General features: G+C 45.2%; 1 protein-coding gene across 1 annotated transcript in view; it reads right to left on the bottom strand.

The window, feature by feature from the left end:
• The window catches only part of LOC147707023 (adhesion G protein-coupled receptor F5-like), a 948,772-nt gene that overhangs the window by 874,347 nt on the left and 54,111 nt on the right, over nt 1–20,314 (bottom strand). The window contains exon 4 of the mRNA XM_086926247.1: nt 14,706–15,101. Coding sequence (XP_086782373.1) covers nt 14,706–15,101 — 396 coding nt within the window. The remainder of the gene's footprint in view (nt 1–14,705; nt 15,102–20,314) is intronic.

Genomic DNA, 20,314 nt, shown 5'->3' on the forward strand with positions numbered 1-20,314 from the left:
ATGAAAATCTGCTAGAAAAAGAATCTCAAGAAAAAGAAGAAGATTCAGAAGCAAAAAAATTCTGAGCAAGAAGATAATCAAGTCCAGGAGAGTATTGAAAAGCAGAAGAGTAGCTCTGTGTGCAGGAACAAGAATCCTGAAACTAGGAAGCTGAAGGTGATCCCTGAAGAAGAGGAAGAATTACCAAGTACCAGCTGTAAGGATGAAGTTCCTAACGGAGTGAAGCTGCCAAGTAAAGAAGTTCCTAGGTACGGATTTACTGTCTCAGAAAAGGATTCAGACGGGAGTGATGAAGAGTCTGAAATAAGAAAATTCAGAAAAAGGGCTTGGAAAGCTGAATGTAAAGAAAGCAAGCCTAAGAAGAAACTCTTGAGAGAAGGTGATGTCTAGCCTAAAGATTTAAAATTCAAATATGAAGTGTCAAGTCAGAAGAGTGATGCAGACAAAAAAGAGCAAGCTGAAGCGAAAATTGAAATGATTGCCAGGAAAAGCAAAAAACCATTGAGACCAAATGTAAAATACAAGTCTCCAGAATGGGCCTACATAACTATCACTCCAATAGTTGAGGAGCGCAGTAGCAGTCAAAATGGTGACAATGACTAGGTTTAGTTTTCTTTAAGTTGAGGTTTATTTTTGGCATAAGGCTGAAGAAATTATGTTAGGGTGACACAAGGTCAAAGAAATTGTGTTAGCTGGAAACACTTTTTTTTTTGTAAGACGCAAGGTCGAAGAAAACATGTTTAGAATTTGAAACGCCCTGAAGACGGATAAAAGGAGCAACAAGCCAAGGAAGCATCCTCTTGTTCCTGTGCTCTGAAGCTGCACCACCTCGCTGCACGTGAGCTCGAGACGGAACGAAGAGCCAATTTTGAGCGTTGTAATCTTTCTTGTTTGTTTTTCAGATACTCTATCGGGAGAATGCCTAAGAAGGTGGGAAAGCGAATGACTACCGACCAGATGCTGCGTGTTCTCATGAAAGAGGTGACCGATTTAAAGAAGCGAATGGCGGAGAAAGACGAGGAAGGGGGGGCGAAACGTCCTCTGGCGGGAGCAGCTCCAGGAGGAAAAGGCAAGAGGCCCAGAAGGGGAGCAGCTGGGGGAGACAACCCAGTTCCCTGTACCCCACTCGAAGCCCCGCTTGAGGCACCAACTCCCGTGCCGGAGGGAGGGAATCCGATTCCCGTAGTGGTCACCCCTGTGTCCGGGGAGGATATGCCGCCCGAGCTGGCAGCTCAATTAGCAGCGTGGTTGGGAAAAGGTAACAAGGGCGCCACGGCTGACGACGCGCAGGTGCTGATGAGGCAGCTGCGGGAAACAAGGGAAGCGACGACGGCACCATCGCCATCAGTTCCAGTCGCAGATACGGCTTCCGGTTCAGGTAAGCGGCCATTGCCGATTGCGAGGGATGAGTCAGCACCCTCTCGGTGGGAAAAATTGGGTCAACATGTCCCTCTGGCGATTAAAGAGAAGATATGGGCAGGGGAATATATAAACATCTTCTCGTTGTTAACCGATCATTATGAAATGGAGCATGTTAAAAGCCAGAAAGAGCTCATGCATCCAAGTGTTTGGCGCGCAAAGATGGCTGCCTTTAAGGTAAATGAAAACATTGGTAATTGGGGCAAGGCATGGGGGGTTTTTACATCCATCTTGGGTGAACGTAGGCCCGAATTGCTGCCCGAATTGCCAATTTATCAGTCACGGATCATGGGGTACTCCGTATCTCACGAGGGCAATCATTGGTTTTGTTACGACAATGTTTTCAGAAAAGCGAAAGAGCATGATAAAAACTTAACTTGGGACTGTTATGATTCTGTGTCTTGGTCCAAAATGGAGGACTCCGGTATGTTGAAGGTGCCATTGGTAGGAAGTAACGTTGGGGAATCCTCCCGCCAATATGCGGGGACGCCCTTTCGATCAGGTACAAGTAACGACAATCACTCGAGGCCAGCCGGCAACGCAAATAAAAGGGGGGTTTGTTGGAACTTTAACAGGGGGAAGTGTACTAGGCCCCAGGGGTCGTGCAAATTTAGGCACGAATGTGGGGGGTGTGGGCAATCGTCCCACCCTGAGTCCATGTGCAGAGCCAAAACGGGTGATAACGGGGGTAGAGGAGGCGCCAAACAGGTCTGACATAGTCCAAGGGGCGCCTTTACCTACCCCGATTGATACCATGGCAATGATTCCCTGGCTCAGCGAATACCCGGATCACGCTTCCGCTGGGGTGTTGCGCAACGGATTTTCATATGGTTTCCGCATCCCAGTGGGAGAGTTTCAGGGTATGCCACGATGTAAAAATCAGATATCGGTCTTACAGCATACGACCGTGGTACAGGAAAAGATCAGGAAGGAGGTGGCTCGAGGTCGAGTCGCCGGTCCATTTAATGTGCCACCAGTTGCTAACTTTGTTTGTTCCCCTTTAGGGGTGGTCCCCAAGAAGGACCCGGGTGAGTTTCGGCTGATACATAATTTATCAGCCCCACGTGGTCTTTCAGTGAACGATGCGATAGACCCGGAAGTGTGTTCGGTGCGGTACGCATCCTTCGATGAGGCCGTAGCCATTTTGAATCGCCTGGGGCCCGGTGCGCTGATGGCAAAATCTGATATCGAGTCAGCGTTCCGGTTGCTCCCGGTACATCCAGACGATCAGCGTCTCCTTGGTTTCATGTTTCAGGGTCATTATTACATGGATAGGTGTATGCCGATGGGGTGCTCTATATCTTGTGCCTATTTTGAAAAGTTCAGTTGCTTCCTGCAATGGGTCTTCACGAGGAAAACGGGGTTTCAAAATGTGATGCATTATCTCGATGACTTTTTGTTTCTGGGGGCAGCCGGGGATCCCGAATGTGGACAGGCTTTGACTGAATTTTGTGTTCTGATGAATCATTTTGGCGTGCCATTGGCACCAGGTAAGACTGTGGGTCCCTCGACTTGCCTCGAGTTTCTGGGGATCGAGCTGGATTCCGAGGAAGGTTGTTTTCGTTTACCAGGGGACAAAGTGTTAAAATTCAGGGCATCCCTGCAAATGTGTATAAGTGAGTCTAAGGTTAGGCTACATCAATTACAGCCATTGGTGGGACAGTTGAATTTTGCCCTAAGAGTTATACCGATGGCCCGCCCCTTTTCTCGCTCGATCGCTCAAGCCATGGTCGGCCTGAAGGAGGGTCATCACCGCACACGGCTCTCGGCAGAGGTTCGCCAGGACATGCGCATTTGGTTGGCATTTCTGGCGGATTTCAATGGCCGAATTGTCTGGAACAAACCGGCCGTGTCCTCCGAGGAGCTGGGGCTGTGGACGGATTCAGCAGGGAGCATTGGTTTTGGTGCCATATTCGGCACTCAGTGGTCGGCACAAAAATGGCCTCAATGGTGGCATGATAATGGTCTGACAAGCAACATTGCTTTCCTAGAACTTTTTCCCATTCTGGTGGCCCTGAGAACTTGGCCCGAGGGGTTCAGAGATCACTCTGTGGTATTCTGGTCTGATAACATGACCGTGGTTGAGTGTATCAATAGCCAGGCAGCACAATGCAAATGGGTCCTGAGATTGCTAAAGGAGATTGTGTTATTGTGTATGCAATTGAATGTCCTATTTAAGGCAAGACATGTCCCGGGGGTGATGAACCAGGCGGCTGATGCGCTTTCTCGTTTTCGTATGCAGGCCTTCTGGGGTTTTCTGCCCACAGCGGACCCGGTGGCAGCACCCTTTCCCGAAGCTCTCTGGTCTCTCGGTGCCCCGAACTACAGAACCTCGTGGGAGAGAGTTTAGCACCCAGGACGAGGAAGGCATATGAAGGGGCGTTCCGTTCCTATTGGGCCTTTTTGGGGGCAGCTAGAGGGGAGCTGTGGGGCCAGGAGGAGGGGGTAGTGAACTTCCTGCTGTATTTACGTCAGGCAGGCAAATCAGTGGCTACGGCCCAGAGGCATCGGGCCGCCATTTCCTTTGTGGCTAGGGCTCATGGGATCCAGGACCCGACAGCGTCTTTCGTGGTGCCAAAGGCGCTACGCGGGTGGCAACGCCTTGAGGGTCGCAGAGTAGATGTTAGGCGCCCGATAGGTCTGGATAGGTTGGCTTTGTTGTTATCTGTACTTCCTGCAACATGTTCATCCCAGGATGAAGCAGTGTTATTCCGAGCCGCTTTTGTGCTAGCATTCCATGGGGCTATGAGGGTAAGCGAATTAGTGGCAAGGAACAAGCAGGATACCAGGGGGGGGACTGTGCCGAGAGCATGTCCGAATCAGGGGCGAGACAATGACTGTCTCATTTGTCAAGTCCAAGACCGATCAGGGTTCAATGGGGGACTGCATAATGATACGAAGGATCCCCGGGTCATCCATGTGCCCGGTGAGCTGTGTAGAGGAGTATTTAGCACAGAGGGTGGCATCATGGGGGGGGACATTGTTGAGACACGCTGACGCCACCCCACTGACGAGGTTTCAGTTTCAGCGGGTGCTTGCGATGTCGATTACGGCTGCGGGCTTGAACCCGAGCGAGTTTGGGACCCATTCCTTTCGGATAGGGGCCGCTACAGAGGCTACGGCCAGGGGTCTGAATGTTGAACAAATTAAACGTGTGGGGCGTTGGTCCTCCGATTGTTATAAGAGATATGTGCGGTTGCACATGTTGTGAAGCTGTAACGATGTACTCACGCTTCTTGTTTTTGTTTGGTTTCAGTTGCGCAAGCCTACGAGGCGGGGCGGACTATCCAGTCGACCCATCACCGGGCCAGCGGTCATACTTCACCGGCTGTGAAAAAGGAGGTGTGGGTCGTGGGCCACTCATACGTGAGGCGAGCCGCGGACGTATTCAAAGCAGGTGACATGAATCACGTGGCTGGGGAATACGGGTACAGTATGTCCTTCTACGGAAAGGGCGGACTCTGTATTGACCAGTTTCAACATTTTTTGAGGGCTTGCTAGGGCGGACGAGGTCACCGCCGTCTATAGTCATAGTACATCTTGGGGGCAATGATTTGGTCACCACTGGTAGACGACTTCTTCTTGAGGCGATGCTTTCCACTGTAAGTTGGTTGGCGAGGAGAGTTCCAGGGTGCACGATTGCATGGTCACATATGATCCCACGAAAAGTATGGCGGGGGGCTATTTCTGTTTCTGCTCTGAATCATTCAGTAAGGAAAATTAATAACAAAGTGAGTAGATTGTTCCGTTCCAATACACTGCATTCTATTTCGCATGGTTGTATTACTGGTGACAGTATGTATTTGGGGGATGGTGTTCATTTGTCCCGGGTGGGGAACGAGTTACTCATAGGAGACTGTATAGCTTGGCTAAAGACTTTAAGACATGACCTTTAGGTAGGAGTGTTGTGGGGGGTCCGGATAGCCGGTCAACTATCCGGCCTGTGGTGGTAAGGTCATGATCGGTGAGCACTAATTGGAAGATCCCTATGAGTGGGCGTCACCCATTACGGATGGGAGCGCTCGAAGGAGGTGGCCATTGGCCCCTCAACGGGGAAGGCGGTCCCTTCTAAGGATGGGACGCCGAAAGGAAAGGAAAGGCGGTCAAGGCCCCTTCCTGGGTAGGGGGGGCTACAGCCCCCTCCCGGAGAATTTCCCGGGGCCAAGACATCTGCGACGGCAGATGTGGTAAGATGTGTGGGGTTTGGGGGGGGGGTCTACGCTACCTTCTAGATTCCTCACACGAGTCCTCGGACGACCTTTAAGTGGCGTCGAGTTTATTGGGGCCCCCGTCAAGTCAAGGGAAATTGGTAGTTGCACTCGAGGTACACCTCGGTGCGGTCGCCCCTCACAAGTGAGGGGGATATTTCTGGTTAGGGATCTTGACACCGGTTACGACCTTGCCGTTGGCCCTTAAACGTTAGGATGTACAATTTCAAAATCTCAAGTTAGATGTTTTGTAGGATGTTAGTTCGGCTAGGAGAACCTTTGTATTAGAGAATATGTTAAGGTTAGCCAAACATCGCAATGTGGAAATGAAATTGTACATAATATGAAACTGTTATTTTAATGTTTTAATTTTGTTTCATATTTTAATAAATACGGCCGGGAGGGTCACTCCCTCCCGTCTTCCAAAAGTTCAGATCTGTTTCCGGTTTCCCATCCTTGGGGATTGTGTTGAGAGGGGGTGGCGGGTATCTCGGCCATATGGAAAGGGGCGACCATTCGGTCCCCCCGAACGTATGGCCGAGTACCACGATCCCCCCGGGAAGCCATCTTGGGCGGGAGGCGAGTCTCGGCTGGTATGCCCGAAGCGGCGTAGCCGGGGCGCGCCTTTTTCCCGCCCTGGAGTAGGCTGGCCTAGACACTGACGCGGCCGGGCCACGCCCTCGGGGCAGGCCGGGGCGGGTTTACGCCCGCCCTGAAGACGGATAAAAGGAGCAACAAGCCAAGGAAGCATCCTCTTGTTCCTGTGCTCTGAAGCTGCACCACCTCGCTGCACGTGAGCTCGAGACGGAACGAAGAGCCAATTTTGACCCACCCACCAGCCCCTGAAGACGGCGAATTGTTTTGAATAAAGTTTGATGTGGTAACTCTTTTTTGCAGGTCGGATTATTATTGTGATAAACATTGAATATGCAATAAAGATATGGTCAATTTGTGGTATGTTTTGCAAATAAAGTGATCTTGCTCTAGTGTTGATCAGTAGCATGTTTTAGTAAAATTGTTGCTTTTAACTGTCTTTTAAGTAATTTAGTCATTTGTTTAGAATTCTTTTTAGCTTAGAACCGTCGTATTTATTTTGGTCGGGCGGTAAGGTCATGATCGGTGAGCACTAATTGGAAGATCCCTATGAGTGGGCGTCACCCATTACGGATGGGAGCGCTCGAAGGAGGTGGCCATTGGCCCCTCAACGGGGAAGGCGGTCCCTTCTAAGGATGGGACGCCGAAAGGAAAGGAAAGGCGGTCAAGGTCCCTTCCTGGGTAGGGGGGGCTACAGCCCCCTCCTGGAGAATTTCCCGGGGCCAAGACATCTGCGACGGCAGATGTGGTAAGATGTGTGGGGTTTGGGGGGGGGTCTACGCTACCTTCTAGATTCCTCACACGAGTCCTCGGACGACCTTTAAGTGGCGTCGAGTTTATTGGGGCCCCCGTCAAGTCAAGGGAAATTGGTAGTTGCACTCGAGGTACACCTCGGTGCGGTCGCCCCTCACAAGTGAGGGGGATATTTCTGGTTAGGGATCTTGACACCGGTTACGACCTTGCCGTTGGCCCTTAAACGTTAGGATGTACAATTTCAAAATCTCAAGTTAGATGTTTTGTAGGATGTTAGTTCGGCTAGGAGAACCTTTGTATTAGAGAATATGTTAAGGTTAGCCAAACATCGCAATGTGGAAATGAAATTGTACATAATATGAAACTGTTATTTTAATGTTTTAATTTTGTTTCATATTTTAATAAATACGGCCGGGAGGGTCACTCCCTCCCGTCTTCCAAAAGTTCAGATCTGTTTCCGGTTTCCCATCCTTGGGGATTGTGTTGAGAGGGGGTGGCGGGTATCTCGGCCATATACACGCGGGAAACTAATTACATGTGCTCTTGTTGCATTTGCAGGTCTGTTTTTGTAACACATGATTAATATTGTCTTGTTTGTTATGTCTGTCCTATTGTCTTTGTCACTATTAATATGCGGCTGATCATTCATGGCATGTGCTTTTTATATGTGCTTACATGTATGTCCTATGTTGTGTTTGTCTGTCTGTGTATCATTTAATTATCTTTTTATTCTTTCAGAAACATAAAGCTGGATTACATGAAGAATGGTAGATATTTTATGTGTTGCTTTATTTGTTTGCTTTTGCTAAATGTCTTTTATTAGTGGGTTAATTAATAATTAGCAAGGCCTGGGTGGTATAGAAGGGTTTGTTTTACCTGAATTAATTATTCTTTTGTGTTTGTTTAAATAATAGTTTTCTGAAAAAGTGACGCAAGCTGAAAGTGGCGCAGTGACGCAAGTTAAAAGTGGCGCAGTGACGCAATCAGAAGTGGCGCAGAAAAGGCCTGCTGTTGTTGAAAGCCACATGAGAAACCCATATTTTGAAGTGGATGATAAACTTTTATTCTGAAATCACTTGAAAATGAACTGCTAAAGACAACTCTGTGGAGTGGGTTTGGATGTGCCACGGAAAGCTCAGAACGGACAGACTCAAGGTTGAAAGGAAGAGACGTGACAGATTTCGTATTGCTTGAACATCTTTGCTACAAAATGTAGCAGACTAAGGAACTGTCGCCAGGATTCTGTGCATGAGCAATGGCTCTGTGTGAAGCCTGATCTCGTGGTGGAAGATGTCACAGTTTACAGTGGTGTGAGGTGATTCAGCCAATGGAGAGCCAGAATCCAGCTGTTGGAATGTGAAAATAGTTAGTTTAGCTGTAGTTTTAGGGTATAAGAATTAGCTCAAGGAGCAAACTTTTGGCTTACGCTTCTTGATTCCAGAGGGACGTTCTGCTGTCCGATGAATACACGTTAGGAAAGGTAACTTTTAAAGACTTTGTTTCCAGGCGATGAGGGTAGAGACAGAGAGATAGTTAGGTTTTGGAAAGGTTTTTTTTCACTTATTTCTGCTAATGAATAATATTTTCTTGAATTAAGCTCTCTTTATAAATGCTGAATAAAACTTTCTTATGACTTTTTCTAATCCTTGCTTAATAAAGTTCCAAACCTAAGTTTTCTTGAATATGTTATAATAAACTTTTAAAATGACAAGCTGGTCTTGTTTATTGAAAAGAGTTCAATTTCAACATATAGTATCCATTCACCTCATGATTCAGTTACTCTATTGTTTCTTATGGGCCTGGTATTGATTGGTAAGTGATGGTGGTAGATAGTGACATCATTTATAAAGAATTTTAGTTGCTGCGCTGCATCACTTTCTTGACCACAGATGGCATTGCTAGACCGGTTGCCTGCCTTTGACAGAGTCAACCATCCCGATACACACCCTAGAGTCTCAAATGGAATTCACCAGCAATGTCCAGGTCACAACATATTCATATCATCTGTGGAGTACATCAGGACTTCACACTGTCTCCTGTCAAACATGCCTCACTTAGCTTGAGGCTGTGCTTGATAGTCCATTTCATATTAACGAGACAAGTGTAGAATCACTCGGGTTGTGAATTTGTAGTTAACCTTTTGGGAAGCACGTGTGATTCACATATTCCTATTAATGGACAAACTCATGATAAAAATAGTACTTTCTAATACTAGTGTGAAAACATGTAATATATGTGTAATATATTCTACAATGTTAGCAAACTTCAAGGATAAAATATGCACCTAACTGCCAGAATTACCTTCAAGCAACCATTCATTTCAGACCATGACACACATTTAACACATGTATCAAGCAGCTGCGGTAGCATATGTCCTTTACACTTACTTATCTTAAGTGTCTACTGGTCACCTGACCTTTTCACTTACCCCTGCCTGCACCTTTAAGGATGGCCCTATATGGCCAGTTTGCATTACCTGATGTTGATCATAACAGTTCCAACGGTGACAGCAACAAAATGGTGAGTGATATTTTTGCATTTTTCAAGAGACCTTGGCTTGTGAGCCCTTGTTTCTCCTAGGTTACCTAAACTTCTTTGTGCCGGCACTAAATGGCCCAAAGGGCTGGCCGAAAAGGGTGCTATGTATCTGAGCAAGACAAACTTTGGGGCATATTATCAAGGGGGTTTATCTCCGCTGTTTTGGCTTTAAAAGCCAAGAGAGCGGAGATAAAATGATCTCCCTATTACCTAGCTGTCGCTAACACCAGTTTGCGACAGCTAGTAGGAGATAGCGACCTTCTTGGGCCCCACTTTGCATGTCAGTGACATTTATCACTAATGACATGCAAAGTGGGCGTGCCAAGATGTTAGCGACTGGAAACAGTCGGTAACATCGCTATCTCCTATTACCAACTTTTGGAGATATTTGCGCTAAGCGCGAATATCTCCAAAAGCTAACACCTGTCCTGAGCAGTTCTTAGCCATGTTATCCAATGGGAGGTGGATAACATGGCTAAGAGCATTAGCTCGGTAATGCATGAATATCGCTGACTTTTCAGCGATATTCATGCATTGCGGCCGATTTTTATCGCATTTGCGATAAACCTTGGTAATACCAAGGTTTATGTGCGATAAAAATCGCCGCAGCTCAGCGGTAAATTTTTGTCTCTAACCAAGCAATAGCGATAATTAGCGCTATTGCTTGGTAATATGCCCCTTTATGCCATAGGGTGATAGAGCTCCTAACCAGTAGTAGTGATATCCAGTTGATCAGGTTAATCATGAGATCAGGGGACATCCTAGATGTATACAATTTGTATGCTAGAGGGACAGGAGTTGGGAAATCCGAGACCCTCTTAGCCCTAGACCATCTGATTGGCTCGCAGCCGTATGAGAATAATCTAATACTTGCAGGAGATCTGAATATGACCTTTGAGCCTCTTATAGAGGGTGACTGGCATGTAGGGGAAGAAGAAGATGCACAGTGGGGGATTCCTAGACTTGACTTGAAGCCAATTAAAAGATGGGCAGCTAGTATCCTCCAAATTAACGCAATGTGTAGCGAAAAGGGGTTAAGAGAGCTAAATGGCAGAACTATGAGTGATGGGCAAGGCGAGACCACTTTCGACTATGGCCGCTCCCAAAGTAGAATAGACTACGTCTTATGTAATATGGCAATCTGGCATTTGATCAAGGACATGAAGGTTGTTGGCAGGCAAGAGAGTGACCATAACCCGCTATGCATCACCCACCTCTTATGGGGCAGGGAATCAGAGGGACAAAGTATTGATGAGGAACCATTGGTGGAGATTGTTCCGACAAATGATATTAGGCGGGTGAGGTGGGACCAAATTGCAATGAAGAGTGAGGTGCTAGAGAGCATTAGTCACAATCTAGATAGCTCCACTTCCGCCATGGATGTCTTAATGAGGCCAGGTAGCGGGAATGCAAAAGCTTTAAAAGAAATTTCGGAATTGCACGACAACTTTTTCGATACACTAAGGGGGTACTTTTGTAGGGTAGTGACGAAAGCAGGTGGAAATAACAAACGTCTAAAGAGAGAGGGGTGGTACAATGAGGCTTGTAGATCATAGATCTGCTAGAACATCTTTAGGTATGGCAATTGGAAGAAGAAATCCAATTGCTGTTAGGGAAGCAAGGCACGTATATAAGACCAGTATATCAATGGCCAAGAAGAAATGGGTCGAACAGCACTGGCTAGATCTAAAAGCTGCCAGCTCTGCGTAGGATTCCAGACTATTCTGGAGTATAGTTAAATGGGGGAAAGGAGGTCGCCCGAATCACCATCAAATTATGTGACCCAGAATAGCTGGCTGGAATACTTTGGCCCCCAGTATGCATCCCATCCCAAGGACAAGTCCGGGGAGCCTGTAGCGGTTACCTTGTATGTTGACCCCCCGTTTAACAATAATGATGTAGCATCGGCCCTTGCTTCGGTTTCAAGGGGAAAGGCACCTGGCCTGATGGGGTTCCAGCGGATGTTTTCCTCCACGATAAAACGCAATGGGGCCGATACATAATGAAGTTGGCAAATGCCATAGCGCTAGGGGCCCCAGTACCAAAGTCTTGGCAAGGGGCTGTAATAATATCGGTATATAAGAAAGGCGATAAAACTCTGCCTGGAAATTACAGGCCTATTAGCCTAATAGACACGGTACAAAAGGTGATAGGAAAAATGACCCTTGAGAAAATAATGGTCTGGGTAGAGGAAGAAAGCATTCTAACTCCCTTCCAAGCAGGCTTCCGTAAGTCAACTAGTACCACAGACCAGATATTCCGTTTCACTCTACTCCATTGGAAAGTGGTCCACATAGGGAAAGGTGGTTTATATGCTGCCTTTATAGACCTACGAGCGGCTTTTGATTTGGTCCCCCGGGCGCAGATGTGGAAAGTGTTTATAGAGATGGGCATGCCGCTAGAAATTTTGACATTAGTAATGAGGTTGCACGAGGTAAATTATACAAAAATCCAGCGGGGGAACATGGGCAAGTCACCACTGAATTTCCAGTTGAGCGGGGAGTGCACCAAGGGTGTGCCATGGCCCCCATGCTCTTTTCATTATATGTCAATGGAGTAGTGGAGTGTATGTTGATGGAAAATGTGGATGCCCCCACCCTGGCCGGAGTGAAGATACAATTCTACTATTTGCAGATGACACGCTTATTATCTCCAAAACCCCAAGTGGCCTGCAGCAAGCTTTGAAGATCTTTGAGGGTTATTGTGTCGACCGTGGGCTAGAGGTTAATGTAACAAAGACAAAGCTCATGGTGTTCAACCCCCACCCCAGTTTTAAACGGAATTTTTACATGGATGGCCAACAGGTGGAAAGGGTATCAGGCTTTGTTTACCTGGGCATCCAAGTAGCAAAAGATGTAAAATGGGGGAAGCAAACAGAAACGGCGGCTCTCAAACTTCGTCAAACTGCAGGTACTATAATTGTTGAGCATAAAAAATCCCTGACCAATCCTATACAACCAGCACTCCAAGTATACGTGGCGAAAGCCCTTAGCTCTGCTCTGTATGGTGCCGAAATCTGGGGCTTCGATAATCTAGCGCCCCTAACAATTGCTGAAAACAATTTTTTGCAAAATCTCATCGGTCTTCCTAAAAGCACACCCATGAAACCATTACGCTATGAATTAGGTAGGAATGCCGTGTTGAACATGGCCAGGCTACGACCCATCCTCTATTGGCGCCGTTTCTGGGTCACCCCGGAATTGGCACATTACGCCAAGGGCTTCTTGGATGTGATTAAGATTGATGAATTTCACAACATAGGCTGGTTAAAGACATTATGCCAAATTCTGGGGACTATAGGCATGAAGGGGTTATGGGAGAACCCAGAGACATCCCAGTTTCCATCTAAAGCCACTCTTAAAGAAAAATACTGGAAAATGGTAGCCTATCGGAACTGGAATGACGCCGACCCTACCTCTATGGAAGGTCGCTACCTAGAAGCGAAAGTTTTGCCCAGCCTAGAGCCTTACTGGGATGTTATCTCCAAGCCTGGGGATAGGAAGCTCTATTTCCAGCTTAGAGTGGGCTCGCTTCCGATCAGATCTCTAACAGGTAGATGGGCTGAGGGGCATTCTAATGCCTGCCCGGTCTGCAAAAAAGGAATTGAGAATATCTTGCATCTTCTGTTTGTTTGTAGTGCTTACTCAACTACCCGACGGGTTTGGCTAAAACCGATGTGTAAATCACTAAGTATACGGGATAGCAAGGTGGCCCTAAGACTAATTTGTTTGAGCACACTGCCGGTCATCTCTGTGGCGGTTGCTAAATTCTTGGGGTGGTCATGGTCCATTAGAAAACACTTCCTAGTATGAACAACTCAGTAGTTTTGCTACTTTATTACTCCCTACCACCTCTTTGTACTGTAAACCATAATGCTTAGATCATCCAATCTGGGGACCTGATGGAATTTTTCTTTTGATTTTGTCTACTCCCCCTGTTTTATCAATGTATTTTATAATTTTGCTGTCAAAATGCTTTTTTTCGATTTTCTTCTGGTAAATATCGTCTTTTACTTACATTGTATTTTCTAACAATGAAATGATAAGTACCAGAGTTTTAACTTTTTAATAGTGAATAATAATTGTTGCTTTTTTATATATTAATCTATTGTGCTTTTATGAGTTTTATCTCGAAAAAAGCAAATTTGACTTACTGACTGACTGAGTCAACCATCCCGATACACACCCTAGAGTCTCAATGGAATTCATCAGCAATGTCCAGGTCACAACATATTCATATCATCTGTGGAGTACATCAGGACTTCGCACTGTCTCCTGTCATCTTCTGACTATTAATGGAGCTGCTTGGTGCTCTACCCACAAGTAACAACATAATAAAAGAGAAAACAAACCTAACTTAGCTTGAGGCTGTGCTTGATAGTCCATTTCATATTAATGAGACAAGTGTAGAATTGCAGTCACTCGGGTTGTGAATTTGTAGATAACCTTTTGGGAAGCACGTGTGATTCACATATTTCTATTAATGGACAAACTCATGATAACAGTAGTACTTTCTAATACTAGTATGAAAACATGTAATATATCTGTAATTTATTCTACAATGTTAGCAAACTTCAGGGATAAAATATGCACCTATACTGCCAGAATTACCTTCAAGCAACCATTCATTTCAGACCATGACACACATTTAACACATGTATCATGCAGCTGCTGTGGCATATGTCCTTTACACTTACTTATCTTAAGTGTCTACTGGTCACCTGACCTTTTCACTTTCCCCTGCCTGCACCTTTAAGGATGGCCCTATATGGCCAGTTTGCATTACCTGATGTTGATCATAACAGTTCCAAACGGTGACGGCAACAAAATGGTGAGTGATAAAAACGTGTGAGGAAGGTTTTGTTTGTTTGATGACAAGGGCAAAAGTTTAATTTATATAGTTCCTTTTTAGTAGAGATTGACTTTCATACAATAACATTGTTGCTCCAATGCCTTCCTTGCAACAGATATTTCCATTCACCTCTGTATATTACAGATACCTCCTCTATTGTAAAGTACTCTGACACTTACAAGTTCAGCTAGCACTAAATAAAACTGCATAGTAAATAACAAAAAGTGTTTCATAAACTTTGCAAGGCACAATAATGCACCCTCTCTTTTTTTAAAAATATGATTTCCAACTGTTTTCTAAACATATCATAATTAACAACTTCCTAATAATTGCTTTCCATACCTTTTCCATATTTTCTCGTTGTTCCTGCTGTAAATTGGCCCAAAGTCTTCACTGTTGTATGTGGCGTTATTGTCTCTGTGGTCATTACTGATGTTGTACTTGTTGCTACTTGAGAGGAAGTTGCTGCTGATGTTGGTAGGGTTGACTTTGTCACTGCTGTATGAGGGGTTGTAGTTCTCACTGTTGTAACTTGAGGGATCATTGTCATTGTTGTTCTCGGGGTTGTAGCAGTTGTAGATTGGCAATACGCCCCCTCCGGAGGAAAGGAGTTTGAATTAACACAGTGACACCCCCTTGGTGGGGTGGAACAGTTGGGATTTGCAACACAAGCGTCCAAGGACCAATAGTTTCCCTCTTTGCTTGAACACTGAGCTATGGTCGCATTTAAGGAGCACTCTAGAAAATAAAAAAGGAGTTATGCAAAATATTCCTAGAACATGTGCCTTTTTATAGACAATTCAAACTACTAGGGTGGGTTTCCCAAGTATGTATCCAGTTGTTATACTTTACTTAGAATCAAGTCTCGCCAGTTATTTGATGGTATGCTCACCAACAGTTGATGCCATGATCAACTATAGTTGATCAACTGCCCCCAAAAAGAATAGACAAGTAGTGTAATGCCAAAGTGCTGATGTTTCTATGTACTACATGTTAAATATAATGTTTAATTTAGGAATCAAGTCATTTTTCATTTGAAACCAGCTTGCAATAGTCATAAATTGAAACTTCTGTTACTGTACAAAGAAAATGATTTCGTGTGACAGCAAGACATTTGAGTATTAGATAAGTGGAGTGAAAACCCACCCAAATAATAATACAAATCCTTGTCAGGGTGAAGTCACTAAATAAACCTATGCTTAACTATTTGGTAGTTTGACACAAAGCAGGCAGGCTTAATTTAGAGACAATGTGTAAAGTATGTATGCAGCACTTAAACAGAAATAAGGCGGAAACACAAAAACACACAAAAATGACACAAATCCAAATAGAAAAGTAGATATGATGTTTTTAAGCTTGAAACAAAATCAGCATCAATAAAACGCCAACCACAGTTATTTGGCCCTATTGGACTGGGTCAAATGTTAAGGCTAACTGTGATGGAGTGTGGGTTGGCTACATGGATCAGGTTCTTCCTGGTAAAAGTTTAGCTCCTGAATTAGAAAATACTAACCACGGTTATCTAGTCATGTTAGACTGGGTCCAAGTCAAATGATAAGGCTGACTGAAGGAGCGCGGGTTGAAGGTTGGATACTGGGAGCAGGTTCTTCCCAGTGGTTTAACCTCGGACATAGAAACATTTAGGAAGAAAATTCAAAAAATCAGGACAGAGCTACCTGATTTATTTAAAGGCTGCATACAATTGTTCATGTCTTTCATACACCTTTTCACTCTCTCCTCATAAATCAGCAGCAAGAGTTTAAGAGTCTCAGTAAAGCCCATGGATGGGAATGAGACTATAATACCTTACAAAGTCTGGGAAAACTCTTTTATATAGGAGAGTTGAGGTTGTTTCAATAGGTACCTTGTACAAATTGCTTGGGCAGTGCTCTGCTGGATTGCAAGAGTGCCTCACTTAGGAATTATTTTATTTTTTCTTTCTCAGTGTTCGAATCACCAAACTAATATTAATCCTAAATTCTTAGAAATGCCTAGGGATGGCTGTTTTCAGTTTCTCTTTGCTGTGAATTTCAGTGGGATTTTCAATGTTTTCAAAACTTGAAGAAATGAGTGGTTGTAGGTGTTTAAATGTATTAATGCTTGAAAAAGATAATGGGGATTTTGGACTTTATGCTCTTTGCTGGGTCACCCCAAACCTTTTTCCTTCACCGTCCCTGCTTTCTGAACCCATTTTTGTTGGCCTTTGAGACTCAGAATACTTTACCACTGCTAACCAGAGCTAAAGTACTTGTGCTCTCGTCTTTTGCTAACACCCAATTAGCACAATGAATTTACTTGTAAGTTCCTAGTAAAATAGTACTACATTGTAAGAAATCGGGTTGTTGGTGGAGTGGGGTGTTACCCCTGCTCTAGTAACAGCCACAATCCCCGTCAGGGTGAACCACAAAAGTCACTAAATTAACCTGTGCTTAACTCTCTGGTAGCTTGGCACAAAAACAGTCAGGCTTAACTTAAAGGTAATGTGTAAAGTATTTATGCAGCACACAAAAAGTAACAAAAAGAAAACACAACACCAGAAAAACCCTACACCAGTTTAGCAAAATAGAGTTTTAATAAATAGTTTGACACCAAAATGACTAAAATCCAATTAGTAGATCCACAGTTATGAATTTTTAAAATGTGCAGTTAAATCTAGCATCTAAAATATCAAAGCTCCAACCTCAGACATTTAGTCGTGCAAGACCGGGTCAAAGTTAAAAAAAGTATATATAAATACTGTGATGAGGCGCGGTTCGGACATGAGAAGTGGACTGGGCCCGTTCAGCTCTTACCTTTGGGCTTAGAAGCAATCTCAGCAAAAATTTCTTGAGAAGGTAAAGTTCAGTCGGGCATGGCTGCAGGTGGTGTCTGAGGAGGAGGTGTCATTGTCGGGGAGCTGCGGAACTAAGTTGCGGGGAAGATTTCCACATATGGACTTAGTCTCTCTAGTGGAAATCCAAAATCTCAGCTGGAACGAGGCTGGATGCTGTGGCCCAGGAGGGCTTCATGAGGCCAGATATCCCTTTGGTGAAGGACCGCTGAACAGTATTATCTACTGTTGAGAAGAACGTAGCAGGAGCTGCTGTGAAGTCAGCCTGACAGGTGATGCACCGTGGGTGGATAGACAAGTCGCTAGGCCTCCTCTCGGTTCTCAGTTAGCCAAAAATATTCATAATCCCAACTTTTGGATTTGGCCTTCCGGACACCTTTAGGAGAACTTCCAATAGCCCAGGACTGTGAAGGCACAACTTGAAGGGTCAGGGTTCACTAAAGCTGGGTCCTGGTGCAGGTTTAAGATGAATGGAACCTCTTCTGGCCCAGAGGCTCTGATCAGAAGGCGAGACAACTATCCATTGGAGACACTCTGGTAGTCCTAGGTCTTTTCAGGTCTTTTCAGGTGCATCACAGCAGACTTCTGAAGTACACAGCAGGCCACAGGACCAGTAAGTCCTCATATGTCCTTGTGCAGGTCCGGAAAGTGAACTGAAGGGTGGATCTCAGGGTCCTATTTTTTATAAATAGTGCCTTATTTGAAGAAGACTTTTGTAGCAAATTTATTTTGAAATAGTTGGGATTTCTTGCCTCCCCTGCCCTGACTTTAGCCTGATTGCAGGTATAATGAAGTAGTGTGAAGGCCAGACACAGCCTGTTGATTTGTTAGTGGGGCTGTGCCCGAAGTTCCCCCACACCCTCCTCCTGCCAGTGATGGTCCATTTAGACATATCTAATCACTCAATTTTCTGACTATCTGGGAGGAGTAAACAAAGTTTAACTACCAACTACACCCTGTCATGTGACACAGGAACAGGCTACAGGCACCCAAATAGTTAGGACAGTAAAATGGCAGCTTTCTAAAAGTGACATTCTCTAAATTTAATATACAATTTTACCATTAAAAAGGAAGGTAAATTACAATTTCTGAGACCCCAAACATGATATTTTACCTGCTCCTAATCAAACGACCCAGACGAAGTTCTGACATCCTAAATGTTTTTTTGATAATCTATGTCACTCCCAAAACACTCCCTCCCCAGCCTGTTTAAACACGTGCTACCAGAGACTGCACTCCCTAACCGGGAACACTTGCGCCATAATTTTATTAATTTTTCATAAATGTTATTTATTTTCCATAATTAAGTAATATGTACAATCGTATACAATTGCACCATCACTGAATTGCACAGTCATCACCGTTTCACTGTCCACCATGTGGATGCCCAAATCACTCGCGGACCGTTCCAAGATGGCGGCCATAGGAACCTGAAGCAGCACTGGCTCCCCCTGGGCCCAGGTCACGTGACCGACGGTTGCCCAATAAGACATCAGCAATGCACTCGTGCACCAGCGATCCGGCAAGGCACAGCTCGCAACCCGCGTCCCAACATCCCTTCAACAAACAGGGTAAGTGCCACTGACCCCCTAACAAGTAGATCCGCAATCCATTTTTAACAAGGCTGTCATCTCCCCATAGCGGATTAGTCACTGAACTGACCGTGCTTCCACAGACGGCGTCAACATTCACGCTGCCACCTCCGAACTCTGGTTACTTAGACGCTGGGAATAGCCAATTAAAGCAAGCAACAGAAAACGGTAAAATTGCGCGTCCCTTCACTCGTGTTAATTCCTAAATCACTCGCAAGTTGGTATTAACCACCTCCGCCTACCTCACAGTGGGGCATATATCAGCACCCCTAACAATACCAACAGAAGCCCGCACGGAATTATAACTCCGGCCGTGCTCCCGCAGACGGCCTCATCGTGCACGCTGCAGCCCTTGCAACTCCGTTGTCCCAGACGCTCAGACGCTAAGGAGGACCTCACGAAGACTTCACAGTAAACTCCATAACCCCCCCCATCCCCCGTAAAACCAGCCACTCGCCTACTAGGGTTATTCAATTTCCTTAATACGATCCCTTTTACCCATAGTGTCCGTGTGACTCGACGCCCATTCTTCACAACCAAAGCTTCCACAGAGCTGCCCATCCAGTATTGCTGCAAACAAATCTGGTGTCCTCCAATTCGCCACCAATTGGTAGGTCTCGCTTTGCCCCTCGTATTAATCAAATTCAAACTCACTTCCACCCGAAACATGTAACTCCACCGGATAAAAGTCAATACCGGCGTTGTTTCTGGACAGTCAAGCCTTGGGAACATATGATCCCCGCGGAATTGAAACATAGATCCGGCCCACTATTCACATCACTGCGCCACGGCATATCGCCATAATGCCCCCCAGCAGATCACTACCACCTGCACACAGCAACCAATCCTTTAGTACTGCGGCCAATTCACCTTTTCACTTATTAATAGATATATGCACTGAATGTCCACGCCATCAGGCAACACCTTTCACTGCTGATCCTAATACTGTACGTAAAGAGCTAAAGCTGTTGCACCTTTTTAATCTCTCCAAAAACTGACTGCAACTGTCTACCTTTTGTTTTCTTCCCTGTTTTTTCTCAACAGGCGTTTAATTCCCTTTCAGGCAAACATAATTCTTTTAAGTCCTGAAGATGATCCCTTTATAAATTGAGCGCGGGATCGAAACGTCGGCTCCTTTGAGTAAACATACGTTTCACCTTATTGTATCATTGTATGTATGGTTTACTCCAGGACACACTGCTAATTTTGATTTATGACAGTGGCCTGCTAGCTCACCTTGTGTGCCTGATATCCTTTCACTCCAGTACTTTCTCACTTTCCATTGTACGGTACAGGACTGTGACCTACTGTAACCAGCGCCTTGAGACCCTTCCGAGTGAGTAGTGCACTATACAAATGACGTGATTGATTGATTGATTGATAATGCTTGTCGCTAATATGTACCCTAACCTTGAACGATTCGTTTGATTATTAAACTCCCTGTCTGGCTGGACAAGGGACTGAAATATATAGCAGCCTATTGTGGTCTATATAACATTGTTTGCATTTATTGATTTATGCTGAGGACC

The sequence above is a fragment of the Lissotriton vulgaris genome, chromosome 6 (genome assembly GCF_964263255.1).
Source record: "Lissotriton vulgaris chromosome 6, aLisVul1.2, whole genome shotgun sequence".
In the NCBI taxonomy this organism is placed as follows: Eukaryota; Metazoa; Chordata; class Amphibia; order Caudata; family Salamandridae; genus Lissotriton; species Lissotriton vulgaris.